General features: G+C 39.7%; 1 protein-coding gene across 1 annotated transcript in view; it reads left to right on the plus strand.

Moving 5' to 3' along the window:
- Positions 1 to 20,005, plus strand: part of INPP4B (inositol polyphosphate-4-phosphatase type II B) — a 620,782-nt gene that overhangs the window by 507,620 nt on the left and 93,157 nt on the right. The window contains exon 18 of the mRNA XM_049770019.1: positions 19,278 to 19,450. Coding sequence (XP_049625976.1) covers positions 19,278 to 19,450 — 173 coding nt within the window. The remainder of the gene's footprint in view (positions 1 to 19,277; positions 19,451 to 20,005) is intronic.

The raw sequence follows: 20,005 nt of genomic DNA on the forward strand, positions 1-20,005 counted from the left end.
ACACCTGCCCTGTTTTAGATACTGTTCTTCTAGGAATAAAATCTAAGTTCACATGAGCCATTTAAATGGCCACATTTTACTACCTCTATTGATATTCATAAATCTTAGTAGATTTGACCTGACCTACAGACTACTCCCAACTGAATAACATTTAAGCACCATTATGTGCTAGACATGGTGAAATATTAGAGGAACAAGGAAATTAAGACATGGTCTATCTCCATTTCACTGAGTAGATTGATATCTGCAACCCTGACTGCTGTATAATATACTTTTAAGTAAACTCTAATAAATACTCGATTCTTTCATCCATCACTTCTATTGTCCTACTCGGGTTTATCATACTCACATTTTATCAACAGTTTCTGCTCATTCATAGATGTACTTGACAAAAAATGATGAGGAAACACAGATAAATATAAAACCTTCCCAGAGAGATAGCACAGCGGTGTTTGCCTTGCAAGCAGCCGATCCAGGACCAAAGGTGGTTGGTTCGAATCCCGGTGTCCCATATGGTCCCCCGTGCCTGCCAGGAGCTATTTCTGAGCAGACAGCCAGGAGTAACCCCTGAGCATCGCTGGGTGTGGCCCAAAAACCAAAAAAATAAAAATTAAAAAAAAAAAACCTTGCGACATTGCTGAAATAACATCATGCATGGAAATACATTATTATTTGAGAACATGCATCCTTCAATAAAGTCTATTGTTCCAGTTTTCTATCCATCATGTAATTAGTGTTTTAGTCTTTCACAAAGGGGATCATGGATGAGTCTGAAAAACAAAATATTCTCTGTCCTTTGCATAGCTCTCCCCAATTTTCCCAGCTTTAAATACTGTCAGAGAAAAGAGGATGAAGTTCTGGGAACATAATTTTCCTTAATGAGCCCCTGCTGACTCCAACTAGTACTGCTGCTTCATCCAAAGGAGGATGAAGATCAGCCAGAAGATCACACAGATGGAGTTCCCTGAGAACAGAAATATGGGAGCCTTTCTCTCTGTGGCATTCATGCTCTTGCCCAGTTTATGAGTATCTATTTGTAGGAGTCAGCCAATTAATTTTCAGTATTAGAGACCAAGCCCAGGGTTCTATCATTAAACCAGCACATATATACATCCTTTAGTTGTAATCTGTGTTTCAGTTTTTCACAAAGAGGATCATGGAAGCATCTGAAAAGCAAAATATTCTTTCTTTGTTTCTTGAATAGCTCTCCCAGCACATATTCCTTTTAATCTAGAAGTCTATGTTTCCTTATGGAATCCAATAATTTACTTTTTTAATTTTGTTTTTGTTTTATTTTGTTTTGGAGCTACATGCAGCAATCGTCAGGGCCTACTCCTGGCTCTGAACTCAGGAATTACTCCTGGTGTGCTCTGAAAACCATATCGGATGCCAGGGATTGAACTGAGATTGTCTGCATGCAAGGCAAGCACCCTATCTGCTGTACTATTTCTTGGATTCTGAGAATTCACTTAAAAACAACCGAATACACAGAAACCATATGTAGCTTTATCTTTAGTTTTCTCCATATAGCTGGTAACTACCAAGGAATTTGCCATTAACTTATCATCCATTATCAACAATATGTTAGGTCCAAAGATTAATCAATCCAAAAAAAGTCACCTCAAATTCCAAATAAAAACAAATCTAAGAATTTAGCAAATCAGTCTTTTCCCTCTATCTTCTACTTTTGGCCAAAATAGCTACCTATCTAATAAACTTGAAAGAAAGGAAGGATTAGAGCATTTACTTTATTAACATGACTATACTTGAAAGTGGTCCTGGTGTTATGCCTTATGGAAGACAATCTAAATGTGTATTAGTTGGCAGGCAGAGAGGAAAACTCTTTCATTTATTCAGTAGATATTTGTTGAGCATCTGCCATGATGCTAAACTGTTCACTCATGTCTCAGTTCTTGCCGACTGGAAGGCAAACATGTTGTATTTGAAACATGTTGTATTTGAGAGATTCTGAGACACTGTATAAAAGATAAACAATGCAGAAGCAGAAGGATGCACTAGGGAGGCATCAGCAGATAGATGAAACTGGATAATATGTAAAAGATTAGTGAAATTGATAACATAGAGCTTTGAGGCCCAGAGATTAGCTTTAGTGGAGGACTAGGAAACACCAAAGGATGGAAATCAAGTACAATTTGAATACCACACATGGGGAGGGGGGGAGAGAGACATTAATTGTATCAGTTAAAACTCACTGCACTGACATTTTCCTGACAACCACATGGTTAAACTGTGTTATATTGTGGAAGTTAGGCCATTTGACTAGGACCCAGAGCAGATTTGAGTATAGGTTTAAATAGAGGTGAATCAGGTGGCATCTGATTGAATCAATCACAAACAAGGTAGGCTAGGAACAAGAAACAGAAAAATAAAGAATAAAGAAAAGAGAAGAGGAGAGAAGAAAGAGAAAGAATGAGAGAGAAAGAAACAAAGAAAGAAACAAGGAAGAAAGAAAGAAGAAAGAAAGAAAGAAAGAAAGAAAGAAAGAAAGAAAGAAAGAAAGAAAGAAAGAAAGAAAGAAAGAAAGAAAGAAAGAAAGAAAGAAAGAAAGAAAGAAAGAAAGAAAGAAAGAAAGAAAGAAAGAAAGAAAGAAAGAAAGAAAGAAAGAAAGAAAGAAAAGAAACAAAGAAACAAAGAAAGAAACAAAGAAACAAAGAAAGAAAAGAAAGAAAGAAAGAAGGAAGGAAGGAAGGAAGGAAGGAAGGAAGGAAGGAAGGAAGGAAGGAAGGAAGGAAGGAAGGAAGGAAGGAAGGAAGGAAGGAAGGAAGGAAGGAAGGAAGGAAGGAAGGAAGGAAGGAAGGAAGGAAGGAAAAGAAAGAAATCTTGGAATTGAATATGTGTGGATTTAATTTAATTTAATTGGTTCGATGTTACCCTTAAAAGGGTTGTTTCTCAGATGGCCATGGTCAGTGTTTCCCTCTAGTACTGTTACCTTCTTATCCAAAAAGGCCTTAAATTCCAGACTTCTCTCCGTTTTTAATCTCCCCTTAACTTGCCCTTCCCAATATAGTTCTACTGACTCAGTAATTAACCTTATTTTTTTAGTATTATGTTTTGGTTTGGAGCTACATATGGTAATCTTCAGGGCTTACTCCTGGCTCTGACATCAGGAATCACTTCTGTTGTGCTCTGGAGAAAGGACCAGCCCTTTTCTTTCTTCTGTGGCTCCAAATTTCATATCCTTATTGGAATTCCCAGAACAGGCCTCAGAATAGGGCAGCATTGGGCTGCCTGGGGCCTCCTCATCAGATGTTCTTCAGTAGCCATCTTTAAATTCTGAATGAGTTGTTTCTCAAAATGGTCATGTCCAATGGCTTACTCTATTACTGTTGCCTTCTAATCTAAGAAGGCCTTAAATTCCTGGACACAAACATGACTTTTCATGGAGATTTGTCATTTTTGGCCACCCTTCACTTACTGTTCATAATCTAGCAATGTAGATAAATCAGTCTTAGGTCAAATGTTTTTTGCCCTAATTGGCTTCATTCAGAACAGAAAGATGAAATCATTCAGCCCAATTCCTCACCCCTATGCTTGCCTACTGAAGGGGCTGGGCAGGATACTCATAGTCATGTTTAGAAATGCTTCCTCATGTTCAAAGGGATGGCAGTAGAGAGAAAATATTACCATGAGGAAGTAGAGGGTTCCCTGAGGATAGAAGGAAAAGCTCTTTTCTGCTTTTTAATCAGGGCTCACATTGTAATTTTTCTTTTAATTCTGGAAATGATGTAATCAGGCATTTCACCTACATTGCAGGTACATGGGCTCATAGAAAGCACTGCAATAGCATGAAATAATTAAGTGAAATGGAGAGTGACTTGAGCAGACCAGGAAGCATCTTTCCCTTCAGTTGAGGTCACCTCATTGGCTTAAGCCGCTTTTCCCATGGAGGAGTTCAGGACCTGAGATTACCTCTTTTCTTGATAATTCTATTCAATCCGAATGCTCATAAGACATCTCCCAATTATTTTTTCACAGTTCATTTGCTACCTTCCTAAAAAGGCATGAAAGGCCAAATAAGATACACTTGAAGGTCTAATGAAGCTGAATCATGGGTCATTATTTTTAAATCTCTGAATCTAGGATTTATGATAAATTCTGGTTTAAATGTTATCTCCTTTCTGTGATGTGGCTTTGTGAAAAAAAAAACAACAGACGTGTGTGTGTGTGTGTGTGTGTGTGTGTGTGTGTGTGTGATGTGTGTGATTTGCTCTTGAATCTTCTTGTCCTAACATCATTCTTGGCTATTCCAAGAGGCTAGTTCTGTGGGACAAAATTCTAGTCACTTCACTCTACAAATGCAACCTGACAAAAAGGCTTTGACAGCAAAGCTTTTTCTTAGTCATATTGAGTGACTATCTTCACCATATGTGCACATTTGTGATACATGCATAAAGATCATTATGTTCTCAAATGCAGTTATTTCAGTGGTTTTCATAATGGGTAATGGATATTTCATTTCATAAAACTACAAACATAAAAATAAAGAATATCGTTTTATGAAACATTAATATTCTTTAATGCCACCAATTGCTACACATGAATGTTTAGAATTTTTTGAAAGACAAAAAGACTAATGAGTCAAGCTTTTCCAAATCCAGAATGCAGCAGGTAAAAATCATTTTAAAAATATGATTATACTACCAGTAGTGACTCCTGAACATAGAGCCAGAAGTAGTCCTTAAGCACTGACAAGTGTGGCCTGAGAAGTGCCCCTCCATAAAATAACACAATTTACAAAATCATGGTAAAAAATAGCAATGAATGATTTTAATCACAAAACTAGAATTCTAATTTGTGAAAGTCTGGTCTTATGTTGTTTCCATAGATATTGTGCAATAAATTCTGACATACGAAAACACTTGACAACCCCCTTCCAAGACTTTTGGCAAGTCCATAATTAAACAATTCATTTATTTAGATTCACTGCCTTTTGGTAGATCACTAAGATTCTCTGGAACTCTTTTCATTGGTTTGAAGAAAAATTTAATTGTTATGGTCTCTTTCAACTGGAAGGTTTTCTGTATTAATGATGCTATTAATTAAAAGTGATTTTTCCTTTTTTTTTATTTTGGGGCCACATTCAGTGATGCTCAGGTGTTACTCCTGGCTATGCGCTCAGAAATCGCTCCTGGCTTGGGTGAACATATGGGACACCAGGAGATTGAATCTTGGTCTGTCCTAGGCTAGCACGCACAAGACCTTATCGTTTTTACCACTGCTCTGGCCCTGATTTTTCCTTTTTATTCACTTAGCTGATTAACTACTATGTGACAAAGATTCTTCTAGGAACCAAAAGTACATCAATTAAAAAAAAATCATAAAACTTACCTTCCCTTATACTCTAAGACTAGGGAGACACTGAAAAAAAGTATATAAGAAATAAGGGATTTACAGAACTTGTTAATGGGGACAGATACTGTGGTAAAATAGAATAAAGAAAGAGTTCAAGAACACAGTTGGAGACAGACACATCATTGAGAGGTTGGCATTTGAGCAAGACACAAGGAAGTTAGAAATAGTACCATGTGGGCACCTTGGACAAAGCTGCACTGGGCACAGAAATAAGTTTGTGCCAAATGTAGTGTGCCTGCTCTGATCAGAATGTATCAGGGAAGCTGGTTATATTCCAACAGAAAAAGTAGTGAGGGGGAAGGAAACAAAATTAAAGAAAGTATTCGGGGGGGGGGGGGAATAACAGCTGGGACTTTAGTATCAATTTTAACTCTAAGAAAAATTTTAATTCTGAGAAAAATGAGAAGCAAAGTGAGGCTTTTGTGCAAAAGACTAATCTGTAGGACTGGGTTCCTAATGCCTCTTTTTTTTCTACTCAGATCTTCTACTACATGGAAGAAAATTAAACAGTAGGGAAGTTAATATATTATCTTGGTTGGCTTCATCTAAAGTCTTTGCTTCTAAGGCAGCTCCAGTAGAGGTTTCTGAAGTCTAGATGGAAAGTGAAGAAAAACTGTGGAATCAGATATGAAAAATAGAGAATGAGATGGGCACATGCTGGTAGGGGAAACCTGGGAGAAAAAGACATAAAAGAAGGAGTAGGAGCTCATTTTGGAACATGAAAGACACATGGAAATGTCAGGATGTAGCTGACTCTAAGAATGTATATATTTCTCATGAAATTCAAGAGAAGGGTTTAGATAATAATGTCAATGAAAATTGTTAACATATTGGAAGTCCTAAGGCCATGAAACAATTATATCAATAAAGGTATTGTGTGTTCAGAGAAAAGGTCAATTGAGTACAACAGTGGGTATCTCAGTATTAGTACATTAGGAGGTTATGACTTGGAGGACCAGCAACATGGTTGCATAAGGAAGAATCAATGAGTTTAAGAAATACAAAAATATTATGAAATCCTGAGTGCCAGGGTTAGAGTATTTCTAGGAAGAATAAGTCATTGCCTAAGCTGCTGAGAAGCAAGTGAAATGAGGAATGACTTTGGATTCATTTGGAGATTTAGTCAGGTGGAATTGCTGTGTGCAAAAATGCAGACCAGCATCATTCTTCAATTCTTATGCATGGGTTAAAATTGAGTGGAATTCGACTTGTGCACAAAATAATAATAGCCATTAATTATAAGTATATCTGAAAAGATATATATTATCCTCATACCCATAAAATATCTAAGATAAACTGAAAAATAGAAGATTGATAATATCAATGATTGATGATTGTTGAGTGGAATAGCTTGAGAAATGACATTGTTTACATTATGTTTGCTTACCTGCTGCTTACTCAACAGTTGATATGAGGTAATGTTGAGTTTATTAGAAATTGGGGACACACCTCCTAAATGCGCAGGGGGCCGCTTCTGGGGTCACTTCTGGTGATACTTGGCCAACTGAGTTGGACATTTCAATGTGAGAGACTGAGGATGTGGTGAACCTTGATCCCTATAGTACCAAGGTTATTATCTTCATGGTCATATATAGTGTTATCGGGGTCTTTTATGGCTATGTCTAGCTGTGTTCAAGGGTGATGTGTTGCCAAAAGTACTAGGGATAGAACTAATGTGCTGTGCATGCTAACACCTGTGCTTCATCCCTGATCTCTGAGATATCTTGGAAATGGGGTATAGGATTCCATTTACCTTAACTTGCCTACACTCACCTAGTTCTCTTTAGGGTAAACTTGGGTCTCTTCTTCCCTTCTATGGGTTCCTGGACTCTGGACAGGTTTCAGTCAGTTTCATAACTGTAATTCTCACCTCTTTTTAGGTGCACTGAGCAATTTCCAATTTGCAATGCAAGATCTTTCTACTACTATTGATAATATCAAGTTGTTCAATACCCATGTCTTATACTGCTCATTCTTAAATTCTTAGCATATTTATAAAGTAGAGTTCTGACATTACACACTTGGGTTTGGTTTAGTTTTAGTTGCCAAAGACAAAATAAGTCCAAATAATGTGAGTGTGTGTCTTCCCCACCTTGCATAGCCTCTGCTTCAAAACTTTCATGCTCCAATAAATATAGAGCTTGTTTGATGAATGGATTTAGTTCCTGGAAACTGTCTGAACAGAATTTACTTAAGGCTTTCAACTCAGTGCTACGAAATGAGAAGTTTAACCAGAGTATCAGTTGATGCATTTCCTTTGCTATATTTTCTGAGCCCAAGACTGGAAGTTTTATGACACTGTGTTCTCAGGCTGGCAGCATTTAAATAAACAGGGCTCCCCTGACATGAGGAAAGGTTGCCTTTGTTCTTCCCCCAGAAGCGAGTCTCACTTGAGCAGTACACTCATTTCTCATGCTTCTGGAAGAAACCAAGATCAGGCACTCACCTCACATCAGAGTTCAGCAGACCATCTGATTTTTCTTTTAGATCCATACTTGTCCTTGATGTGAAAAATCCTGTGAGCCTGTAAGACTACCTCGAGATAGAGGCAGAAAAATGCCAGCACGCCTGTGAAACCTCTCTCCAGGGTGCCCAGAAGTCTTCCTTCTAGTCCATACTCATTATTTCTATCTCTGGCCACTCTGCATTGATGTTTTTTCTTCTCACAATACTCCGGGCCTAATAGGTTGCTTTCCACACCCTGACATACTCCATACTTTGCTCCTACCCAGCTGCTTCCAATCTAGTTTTCCACTGGGTTCAAAAGAACTTGATTTTCTATGAATTTCCTACCTTTTTCAGGAATGTCCTTTCAGTTCATTTCCTTATTTCTGCCTCATCACCATTCTGGCCCCTCTCCAAGCTTCACGAAATCAGTTAATTGGCTTTTATTGAGGTCTTATTAGGAGGTAGGCATCATGAAACCCAGTACCCATACCCAATTTTTTTCTGACAAGGACTTACTTTAGACCTACCTCCGGATCACAGGCCTTGTAGCTTTTCCTAATCTTCCCTAGAGGAACTTCTTCAGGTATTTTAGTAAGTGACACCCACAAAAGATTATAATCTTCCGATCAAAGGTCAATTCTTTTTTTTTTTTTTTTTGGTTTTTGGCCACACCCAGCGATGCTCAGGGGTTACTCCTGGCTGTCTGCTCAGAAATAGCTCCTGGCAGGCACGGGGACCCTATGGGACACCGGGATTCGAACCAACCACCTTTGGTCCTGGATCGGCTGCTTGCAAGGCAAACGCCGCTGTGCTATCTCTCCGGGCCCCAAAGGTCAATTCTTTCTTCCACCCTTTTGGGCACTGTCTTCTTTTGTACAGCCCACTGCTTCAGTACCTCACCTTTATACTGTAGTTTTGACCTTGAAGCTCTCCTTCTGCTGTTCGAGATCCCTGAGGTACCCACTAGGAGATGAATGTTAGATTCATCTTAGGACCTCACTGGTAGAAGATTCTAGTTGTTTAATGAGTGAGCATATATCTGCCAGCAGCCATAGAAATTAGTGAGTTCTATAAGGAAAACAGGTCAGCACTTGTTACAATCAGAGGAAATTTTGATACACTTTTTGATTTCTGCATCAAAGACAAGAGATGGATTATAAATTTGGTAAGGACTTGAGGTACTCAGAGGTTTTTCTGATTGGTTGGGGAGGATGTTTAAAGCCTGTACAGTCTGAGAATATTTTCTACTTCTCTTATTATTCATATATGATCTTATTAGCCTGGTTTCTTTGTCCCATGTCCCATACATCAATTATTTATATTTCTCCTGTGATCAAGTATCTAGGTTCTGAGTTCACTTTTTCCACTTGGATCACCTTCATAAAGGAGTTTAGTCATGCCCTATCTAGAGAAGAAGCCCTATTGTTGAGGAAACCCTGTAAAGCTGTATCTGAAAGGCAAGGCCTTCACTCGGATTTGTCATGATCAAGACAAATATAGGAGATGGGTCATCAAAGGCAGCTTAATTATCTGAGCAAGGAGGTCATTAGCTCACACTCCAGTCCCCTTGCTGCCCCATGAATTTGCTGCCATTTCTAAGCTACTTGCGGTTTGGCCGTAGTGTATAAACCCTGTTGACTGTGGGTTTGTTGTCCTTGGTCTCTGATAATCTTGGATCTTTGTTTGTTGGTTTGTTTGTTTGTTTTAACCCTCCTTAAAGTCTTCTAATTGCCTGCCTTCACAGTTCATCATCTTTGCAATTTAGGTGAATCTTTGAATTCTTTGTTGGGCTCATTTCTTGTCTCATCTCTTGGCATACAATTTAATGCACAAGGAAACTTTTAGTTTTTCTTCTTTTTCTCTCTGTCTGTAAAGTTGTGATAACAAAAAATTACAATGGCTGCAGGCTCTTCTACAGGTAATTATTTCAAATGAGCAAAGACAACCGAGCACCTGAGAAGAAAATGGCTATGAAATTGGGCAGAAAAGCTTTATGCTCTGTTACAGTTGGTTGGTGTTTGGCTCTTTTATGTTTCTCTTGAGTCACATAAGAGGCATTGAACTCAGAGGATATGAAGGTCCTGCACAGGAAATAGATGGTGTGTGGAGGAGGTGAGGAGGACCCAGAAGTGCTCATTTGAAGCCTTCAGTTAGCTCCACTCGACAATGTTCTAGAAACGGGCAGAGAGCCGACAAACAGGCTCTGCTTGGATCACTTCCAACACGTTTCTCAAAGCTCAGGAAAAGCCCAGCTAAGCCACAAGCCTTTTACACTTTCCTAAGAAAAGATTCTGCTATTTGGTCTCAGGGTTAAGGAGTCTTGGCAAATTTTTGTCGAGACACTAAACCTTTTTTTTTTTTTTTTTTTTTTTTTTTACCTTACCCTCTGTCATGGGATGGGGCACACAAGATAGAATTGACAGTGATACGAGGGAGCACCTCAGTTCCTGCTTAGACCTCTCTCCTCTGAGAGGTGGTAGACTGGACCTTGTATTGCAGGGACCCCTTAGCTATACAACTTCACTCAGTAAATTATACAGTGTGCATGGCCCAGGCATTGGTGGTGGTGGTGGTGGAGTGTGTGTGTGTGTGTGTGTGTGTGTGTGTGTGTGTGTGTGTGTGTGTGTCCCATCTTAGTTCAAATGTAAAGGAGTTAATGGTTAATGAGATTCACTCTTTCACGGGATTTTTCTTTGATTTCATTTTCTCTTGGTCTCTTTGCACCATATATAGCAGTGCTCAGGGATTACTCCTACCTAGATCTGTGCTCAGGGAATCACTCCTGACAGGACTTAGCAAGAGTCCATATGGCTGGGGATCAGCTGTGTGCAAGGCCAGCTCCTTATCTGCTGTACTATCTCTCCTGCCCCTGTTTTTCTTCAAATCAATAATGCTACATGATCAGAATCTTCATGCGGATGAACAGACATGAACATTATGAAGTGTGGAGGGAGGGAAGGGCATACGTGAAGGGCAGAGGGTTGAGGCAACAAGAGCTCTGGATAGTCAAGACCTGAAGCCCTTTCATTTTTGCAGAACAATTTTAAAGGCAAACCAAAGCCCTTTGCCTTTGCTTTGTGAGAATGATTTGAAATGGTCCTTGGAGCAAAATACCATTTATACAGAGACTTCGGCCTTTCTGTGGCCTGTCATAGCCTGTTGTGTTTATCGCAGAACCTGCGATTTGCAGTGAGTGAATGTTAACAGGGAACAAAACCTTTGGTCATTGCAATTTGCATTTGCCAGCATGCTTTTCCTTTATTGGCTGCATTTAAATTGTTTTTGAGAAAAATAAACACATTTTTAACTTGCTCCATTATGCTTAGCCACTGACAAATTACTAGTATTTTTAACACTTTGTGTTAAATCACCAACTTGTAATTCTTTTCATACAGAGTAATGTTCTCATCTCTAAATATTGTCCTTAAATTTTAGCCTTAAAAGTAGATGTAGGGGGCCAGGGAGATATAAAATGGGTAAGACATTTGCTTTGCATGCAGCTGACATGCGTTCAAGCCCCAGAGTGATTCCTGAGTGCGGAGCCACAAGTAACCCCTGAGCACTGCCAGGTGTGGTGTGGTTCAAAAATTAAAAAATAAAAAAGAGTAGATGTTATTATAGTCAGTGGATAATTGGAGTATTGATAGTGCCAGGTAAATATCTGGCTATGCTCCCAAATCTAGACTATTAGCATATTACTTTCTTATTTTATTCTCGGGTTTCCACTTTTATTATTGTAGGACTAGAAAATAAGCTTTCATGTTTTTCTTTTTAATGCTACCAATGACATTTTAAGATTAAGGTTAAATTAGTATAAGCATAATTTAAATGTAAAAAATTTCACTCTGAACAAGTGAAGAAATTTGTAAAGTTCCTCTTTTAAAGACATTCAGGAAAAAACAAAAGCTGGATTTAATTTGAGCTGCCACTTAGGTATTGTTTAAGGGAGAAAAGTGGACACTTAAGGTAATTTTCCATTTTCTAACTAGAAAGAACATATGCCACTGATGACCAAGTTATTGGCCACTTGACACAGAATATTCTGATGCAAGGAGTCTGGACAAAGCTCAGCACCCAGTGGAACAATGCAAATGTGTAGAGGAGAAATACATTATTTGACTGTCACAGTGCCAGAGCGCTAGTGCAGCTTGAGAGAGCAGCGCCACCTACTGTACAAGCATTTTATTGACGTTCCAGCCTCCACAGCAAATCATCCCTTCAGACCAAACACAATAAATACATTTATAGTCTGTTCTGTATGATTTGCAAGATTTGCACGTGAGTCAATTGATTGCAATATTTTTTCTCAGTATGTGTGTATTGGTCTACATAGTCACATTTAGACAAACAGTGAATAAAGTGGGAGAGAGAATTTGGGGAATAAAAGCAAAGGATTTATATAAAAATAATAGAGAATATGAAGTATTTCTTCTTGGTATCTATTGATGTGTATTTAATTCTAAAACATAGGTCTCCAGTTTTAGTTGACATGAATTAATGACTTAATAATCAAGAGTTGGGCCAGAGAAATTGTACAGGGTGGAAGGTGTTTGCTTTGCAAGCTCTTGACCCTGATTCTCTCCCTAGCACAGCAGATGGTCCCCTGAGCACTTCCAGGAGTTATCCTAATCAGAAAGTCAGCAGCAAGCCCTGCACACCACCTGGTGTGACCCAAAAAGAAATAAACTAAAAAGAAATTAAAATTAAGAATTAACCTGTGCTTGGCGCAATCAAGCCAATGCTCAGGTTTCTGCTTAGGCTCTTCCCAAGTGAGTCATTTTTTGAAAGATTCAATAGTTTTTCGTGTATCTCTTCCTCTAGAACAGATGCCCATTCCTATCGTAACACCAAAATCTAAACTATGTTTAGGTAATAACTTACAGTCTTTCTGGTATGGACATTCCTGTATATTAAACTAGATCATAATCACTTAAAGTTTTCACAGGGTGCAGAATATTCACAGGAGAACATTTTTAAATTAAGTTTTGTTCATTAATTTTCCTTTCAACAATTTGAGTTTATTTCATCAAGTCTAGGGCAACAACAAATAAAATAAATAAGTGATGGCCAACAGGGTACAATAGTGATTAAGAATCTCTTTATCATTCCTTATAACTCCTCCAAGGTCACAATTGATTATTGGCCATTCATATCTCTTGCATTAAAGCAAACTCTTTGGTGCCGTGAAGATCAAACCGCTGCAGATCTTGACTAATAATTAATTTTTAGCATATCCTTACAGCTATTAAATCATCTTTGTCATGCTACTGGATAAATATTTATTTATTAATGGATTTTCACACAGTCCAGAATTACTGTTTTGAGATTGAAGAGTTTTGGTTTCCAAATAAATTAAAATATACCATAGTTTATTTTTATGTCATATGCCATAATGCTAGTGATATAATTGACACCTGTTCAAAATCCAGGCCTGCATGTAAGCACAGATGGTTTCAATCCTGTAGGCTGATTTGAAGGCAAGCTATTCAAATTCCAAATGCTGTTGGTTTGTTTGCTCGTATTAGTACTTATCTTTTAAAAGCATTTTTGCATTATGTTTATTGTGACTTTACTATTTGATCAGGGCTAGTGGGATTCTCCCCTGTATTTAAGTATGAAGTGCAGTGTTGAAGCATCATATTAAAACATAAAGCCTTTACTCTAAGTCAATTGCCATTTCTCAGGGAGGGAGGGAGGAAGGAAGGAATGAAGGAAAGAAGGAAGAAGGAAGCAAGGAAGAGAGGGAGGGAGGAAAGGAGTAAGGAAGAGAAGGAAAAAGGGAAGGAAGGAAAGAAGGGAGAGAGGAAGGGTAGTACTTATCTTTTAAAAGCATTTTTGCATTATGTTTATTGTGACTTTACTATTTGATCAGGGCTAGTGGGATTCTCCCCTGTATTTAAGTATGAAGTGCAGTGTTGAAGCATCATATTAAAACATAAAGCCTTTACTCTAAGTCAATTGCCATTTCTCAGGGAGGGAGGGAGGAAGGAAGGAATGAAGGAAAGAAGGAAGAAGGAAGCAAGGAAGAGAGGGAGGGAGGAAAGGAGTAAGGAAGAGAAGGAAAAAGGGAAGGAAGGAAAGAAGGGAGAGAGGAAGGGAGGGAAGGGAAGAAGAATGAAGGAAGGAAAGGGAGGGAGAAAGGGAGAGAAGGAAGAGAGGAAAGGAGAGAGGAAGGGAGGGAGAGAGGGAGAAAGGGAGGAAAGGAAGGCTGAAAGAAGGGAGGGAGGTAGAAAGGAAGGAAGGATGAAAGAAAGAAGGGAGGGAGGAAGGAAGAGAGGAAGGGAAGGAAGGAAGAGGGGAAGGGAAGGAAGAAAGAAATGAAGGAAAGAAGGAAGGAGGGAGAGAGGGAGGGAGGGAAGGAAGGAGGGAGGGAGGGAGGGAAGGAAGGAGGGATTGGAGGAAGGAAGAAAAAGAGGAAAGGAGAGAGGAAGGGAGGGAGGAAGGGAGGGGAGGAAAAGGAAGAGGGAGAAAGGGAGGGAAAGAAGGATGAAGGGAGGGAGGAAGGAAGAAAGGGAGGAAGGGAGAATGAAGGAAAGAAGGAGGGAAGGGAGGGAGAGAAGGAAAGAGGGAAGAGAGGGAGGGAGAGAAGGAAAGAGGGAAGAGAGGGAGGGAGGGAGAAGGAAAGAAGGAAGGAAGGAAGTCTAATTAGAGGGAGGTAGATGCGTTAGGCCTTGAGATGAACTATCCTCTAAGATAAGTAACCAAGAAATCATTAACAAATATGAATGGAAGTCTCCCAGGAGTAGATGAATGAGGCCTTAGCTTAGCTCTAAGATACATGGAAGAGCCTTAGATGTGAAGATGGTAGAAAATATGCCTAGAATCTTCTATTTCAGCATATAAAAGGTGTGATTGCCCCATAGACCCAGGCAATAGACAGAGGAGAAACAGAGGAGGGGACTTTGTCTTCAGATTCCCTGAGCAAAACTGGCTAAGACTAGATAATAGAATAGTAAGAAGCTTGGAGAGGACACTGGGACATTGGGAAAGCTTTGGTTGTGCTGTAATAAGTATTGCATAAAAACTTGAGGCTAGCTCTAGGCTGTCATGGGGTTTGGGAGAGACCCCATGTCGAAGGTCTTCTCCCAAATTTCGGTGTGCTGGGAACCTTGATAGGCCCCCAGCTGTCCCCTCTTCTGCCCCTGGCCTCTGGAGACCGGACAAGGTGGGTGTCGGGTGGTCCCTCTGGATGGGATCCCAAGCTTTCCCCGCCCTTCCCCCAGCACTAGGGTGGGAAGGGCACAGGGTGGAGGGCAGGCAGACTAGGCTTCCGGCTCTCTACTGAATCCTTTCTTGATCTGGAGGATAGCTCTAGCCGGCATGGGGTTTGGAAGACACCTCATATCGAGGGCCTTCGCCCTAACTTGGGTGTGCTTGGAGTCTTGATAAGCCCCCAGCCGTCCCCTCTTCTGCCCCCAGTGTCCTGGCCCTGCCTGGGTGCTAGCCCAGGTGTCCAGACAAGGTGGGTGTCGAGTGGTCCCTCCTGGATGGGGTCCCAAGCTTTCCCTGCCCTTCCCCCGCACTAGGGTGGGAAGGGCACAGGGTGGAGGGCGGGCAGACCCTAGCCTCCGACTCTCTACCAAAATGGTGGGTCCTCGCCAGACTGTAAATCGAGCCCTGGGGGAAGTGTGGGGAGAGAAATTCCTCCCCTATGCATACACAAACTACAGAGGCAGGGGCTGTACCCAGAAGACTCTACATGCCAGTTCTTCTGTTTCTCTTAAGCTGGTATGTTGGGGGCTCTGGGCAGGACAGCAAGCCATAGGCTGACCACTTAGTCCAGGGGACTGAGATCCCCCCATGCCAGACTGGTCTTCAGGGCCACGCCTGGTAAATCGGGCCCTGGGGGGAAGGTGGGGGGGAGAAATTCCTCCCCTATGCATACTGGACCCCATTCAGGAGTTCTTTTCTTACTAGTATTCATTTTCAAAAGTGTGCGGTCACATATATACTTTTTAACAACACCTAAAAATATTCTTAATTCTCGACTATTTCTAGGGAAAAAAATGGAATTCCCTAGATTTGGAGGATAATATTCAAATAGGTCTCTAAAATCAGTGTATATGTAGACGTGACTTCCTATACAGTGGTCCTCTCTGACTGCCAAGCCTAATCCATAAACAATTCATCTATACAACGTATATAGCCCCTATGATATATTTCGCCTCCCCCACACCAGAACCCCTTCTACTCCCTCATCTCCCAATCCAGATTCGTTATCTTCCCCTTAATTAACCCTCTTTACCCTCAGTTCTTTAATTTGTTAGGCACCAAGACCGACCTTCTGCCCCAACAGATTCTGCCCTTTCGCACACCCCTACAAAGCTCATTATTACTCCTTAACTCTCTCACCCCCAACCATCAGTAACCCCATTTACCTCTTTAACTTCAGTACTACACAGTCCTAATGACAGACCAAAGTCGTGCATTGGATATAACAACCCCCAACTATTTCAAAAGACATAAAATGGACACATATGTCTTTGAATATTTTATGTGTATTTTCTTTAACAGCTATAACTTTTCTAAATGTTATTTTACCGTGAAGATTCTACCCACTTTTTATCTTGTCTTCTCTTTGCAAGCTGTTCAATAAGGAATTTTGATGGAAGAGTCCCTCAGTTTAATGCTTATGATTGAACCATGCCATGGGGATTGTTGGACTTGTTCTTATGGCCCCCATGTGCACCAATAACACCACGTGGCATTGTTTCTTGTTTGCTTAGGCACATTAAAATGGAAAAATACTATACATACAAATAAGTTCTTATCTAATAGAGATTGGAACACATAAATCTTGTAGTGCTATGGGACCTTACACCCTGAACATTGATATAATGACCTGGCACAGGCCTCAGAAGAATGGGCATCCTCCATTCACCCCTGATCCAGGGAAGCTATCTATGAAACACTCAGGGTTTTTTTTTATAATAACACCTGGAAGCAATCCTCTACCAGGGAAGACCCTACCACTGCTCTGACATCGACCTGCTCAAAAGAGACTTCCCTTAACACTCAGAAGACTTGAAAACAACAACGACCTGCTTACAGAACAGGATTCTCTGCATTGCCCTTTGTGAGGTGAAACAAGAGGACGCTCTGCACCATCCTGACTGCAATGTAGGATATGCAGATTCCAGGATCTTTAATACAGAAACATGATACCAACAATAGAGACTGTGTGAAAAATAAAAATGTATTGGCACTACAGACAATGAACTGGATTAGACAAACTAGTTTGCCTGGAGCCTAGAGTTGATCTTATGCCAGGAAACTTCAGGGGTAGAGTCTCCTTGTATTTAGGCCAAGGCCTTTCCTTTCCATGTCCCTCATATTTTGGTGGGCCTATGCAAACAATAATTGCCACTCTAACACCATTTTTACTGTGCTCCTTTGACTCTAATTCTTAAGAAAAACAACCCACTTAAACTTTTGAGGTTAACTTAAACTAATATGCATGTGCATGGAAATGTAAAAACGTACTTTGCCTTCAATGTTGAAGAAATTACATAAGTTTCATGGTTTTAGATTGCTTTTTGTGCTGCTAAGAAATATTATGTACTACAATCTGGGGACTTGAGGGACAAAGTAATTGTACATGGGTTCTGTTTTATTTTTCTTAATGTTCTTTGGCTGAAAGTTCAAAGTTAAGATATCAGCAATGGGAAGACTGAAAATTTTGTTTATGGTTGATTATCCTTCCACTGTAACTTTAACTTGTCCTCTTTCTTTGCATTTCTCATAATTAAAAATAAAATATTAATAAAAATATCACTCATAGGATTGTGAATCACAGAGCCTTGAATAAAATTGTAAATAAGAATAATTGAGTTGGGGCCTTCCCACATAAGCATGGAAGTTCCCCAATCTGAATTTGTTAATAAGCATGAATGATTATTAGAGAAATATTAAAATATGATATCATGCATGCAAGCCACCCCTTCATTGACAATAGTGCAGACCACAATGTCAAGAGGTAAAGAGAAAGGGAGAGGGTGAGAAAGCAAATTGACTGCACTAGAGATAGGCAAGGGAGAAAGGGAATGAGAGGTAAATGGGAGGCATTGGACATCGGTGGTGGAAAGGATGCTCTCATAAAGAATGGTGTACATTGTATGACTGAAATCCAATGATGAACAATTTTGCAACCACGGTGCTTAAATAAAGTAATACATCAAAAATATAGGCAAAACAAAAAAATTAAAATATATGGAGTAATGAGAAAACAAAGGAGCCAAAGATTTCTATAAAAAAATGTAAGTGTGATTCTGCCACACATCACAAAAAAATCAAGAACTATCAGTACTGGTGGGGATGTGGGGAGAAAGGAACTCTTATTCATTGCTGGTTGAAATGCCATCTAGTTCAACTTTTAAAGAAAACAATATGGAGATTTCTCAAAAAACTGGAAATTGAGCTCCCATATGATCCAGCTATACCACTTGTAGGGATATATACCCTAGGAACACAAACTACAATACAAAAATGTTTTCTGCATACCTTTATTCGTTGCAGTGCTATTTACTATAGATAGAATCTGGAAACAACCCAGATGCCCAACAACAGATGAGTGGCTAAAGAAAATGTGGTATATATATATATATATATATATATATATATATATACACACACACACACACACAATGGAATACTATGCAGCCATCAGGAAAAATTAAATCATGAAGTTTTTGTATACATGGGTGAACATGAAAACTATTATATTGAGTGAAATGCTGGAGAGAGATAGACACAGAATAGTCTCACTCATCTGTGGGACTTAAGAAAAATAAAAGACAGTACTTTAATAATACCCAGAGACAACAGAGATGAGAGCTGGAAGGATTGGCCCACGAGATGAAGCTTACCGCAAAGAGTGGTGAGTGCAGTTAGAGAAATAATTACACCAACAACTGTCATGACAATGGTAGTAAGTGAGAAAAATAGAATTGCCATCTTGAATACATGCAGGGGGTGAAAAGGATGGGATGAGGGATATTGGTTCTGGAAAAGTTGCCCTGGTGAATGGGGGTGTTCTTTTTATAACTAAAACCCAACTATAAACATGTTTGCAATCATGGTGCTTAAATAATAATATTACTTAAAAATCAAACCTGCCACAAGGCTTTTGAATCCTGTAGGGTTATCCAGAGACATATCTTGTAGTCTTTTACTAAGAATTAATATGGTAAAGATTTACCAAAAAAACTCACAACATAATGATAAAGAATCAATTCACAGGTAACTATATAATGTATCATCTTAAGATATAAAAATAGGCAAAAAGTCAATAATGTAAGCCTCACAAAATTGTAATAAAGTTCTGTTTTATCAGAAAAATAAAACAATGTAATCTTGATTAATCCTTTCTATGTGTGTAAATCTAATCATCTGGCTCAATGTAGGTGAAGGACCCCTCTCCTTTAGCCCATCTCTGATGACCCCTTCTCCCCTTGCAGACGACTGGTATGAACAGCTGTACCCACTCATCATGTCCCTGAAGGAGAGCATGGGTGAGGTAGTAAGCAGAGCTAAGCAGTGCCTGACCTTCGTGCTCCTTCAGGAACTCGCCTACAGCCTGCCCCAGTGTTTGATGCTGACCCTGCGGAGAGACATTGTCTTCAGCCAGGCGGTAGGTGCCCTGATGGTGCCCACAGCTGGGGAAGGTAGCTTTGGAACCATTCTGGAAGAGACTGTGGCTATGTGGCTAGTTTTTCTTCTTCCAGCTGGGCACCCCCTTTCCTCTAATTCACCAAATGTCTCAAGAAAACTGTCCCTTCCCTGAGACCTTAGATATGTGTTTCTTCCAGGAGATGTTCAGCTCTTGGAACATGCATGCAAAGAATCAGTGTGGGCCGGGTCCCCTATTCTGCCTGTGAGGCATTGTGCTCCCCAGTGGAAGGAGGAGGGTGTCTCAGCTTTTGCAGATTAGTTCGCAAGCTGGTCAAGCACACGGGATTTTTGTACCCTTTCTTGATACAACTCATACCTGACTCTCATAATAGGTCTTCAGAATGATTTCTGCCTTTTTCCTTTTTTTTTTTTTTTCTTTTTTGGTTGATTAAAAAAAACTTCTGAAGACAAAAACTACAAGGCAAGTTTGGCAAAGCCTCTCCTTTGCCTCCCTTTTTCTGTGTATGAGAAATTAATTAAAAAAAAAGACCAGAGAGATAGAACAGTGGGTAGG

Source organism: Suncus etruscus, chromosome 3, assembly GCF_024139225.1.
Source record: "Suncus etruscus isolate mSunEtr1 chromosome 3, mSunEtr1.pri.cur, whole genome shotgun sequence".
Lineage (NCBI taxonomy): Eukaryota > Metazoa > Chordata > Mammalia > Eulipotyphla > Soricidae > Suncus > Suncus etruscus.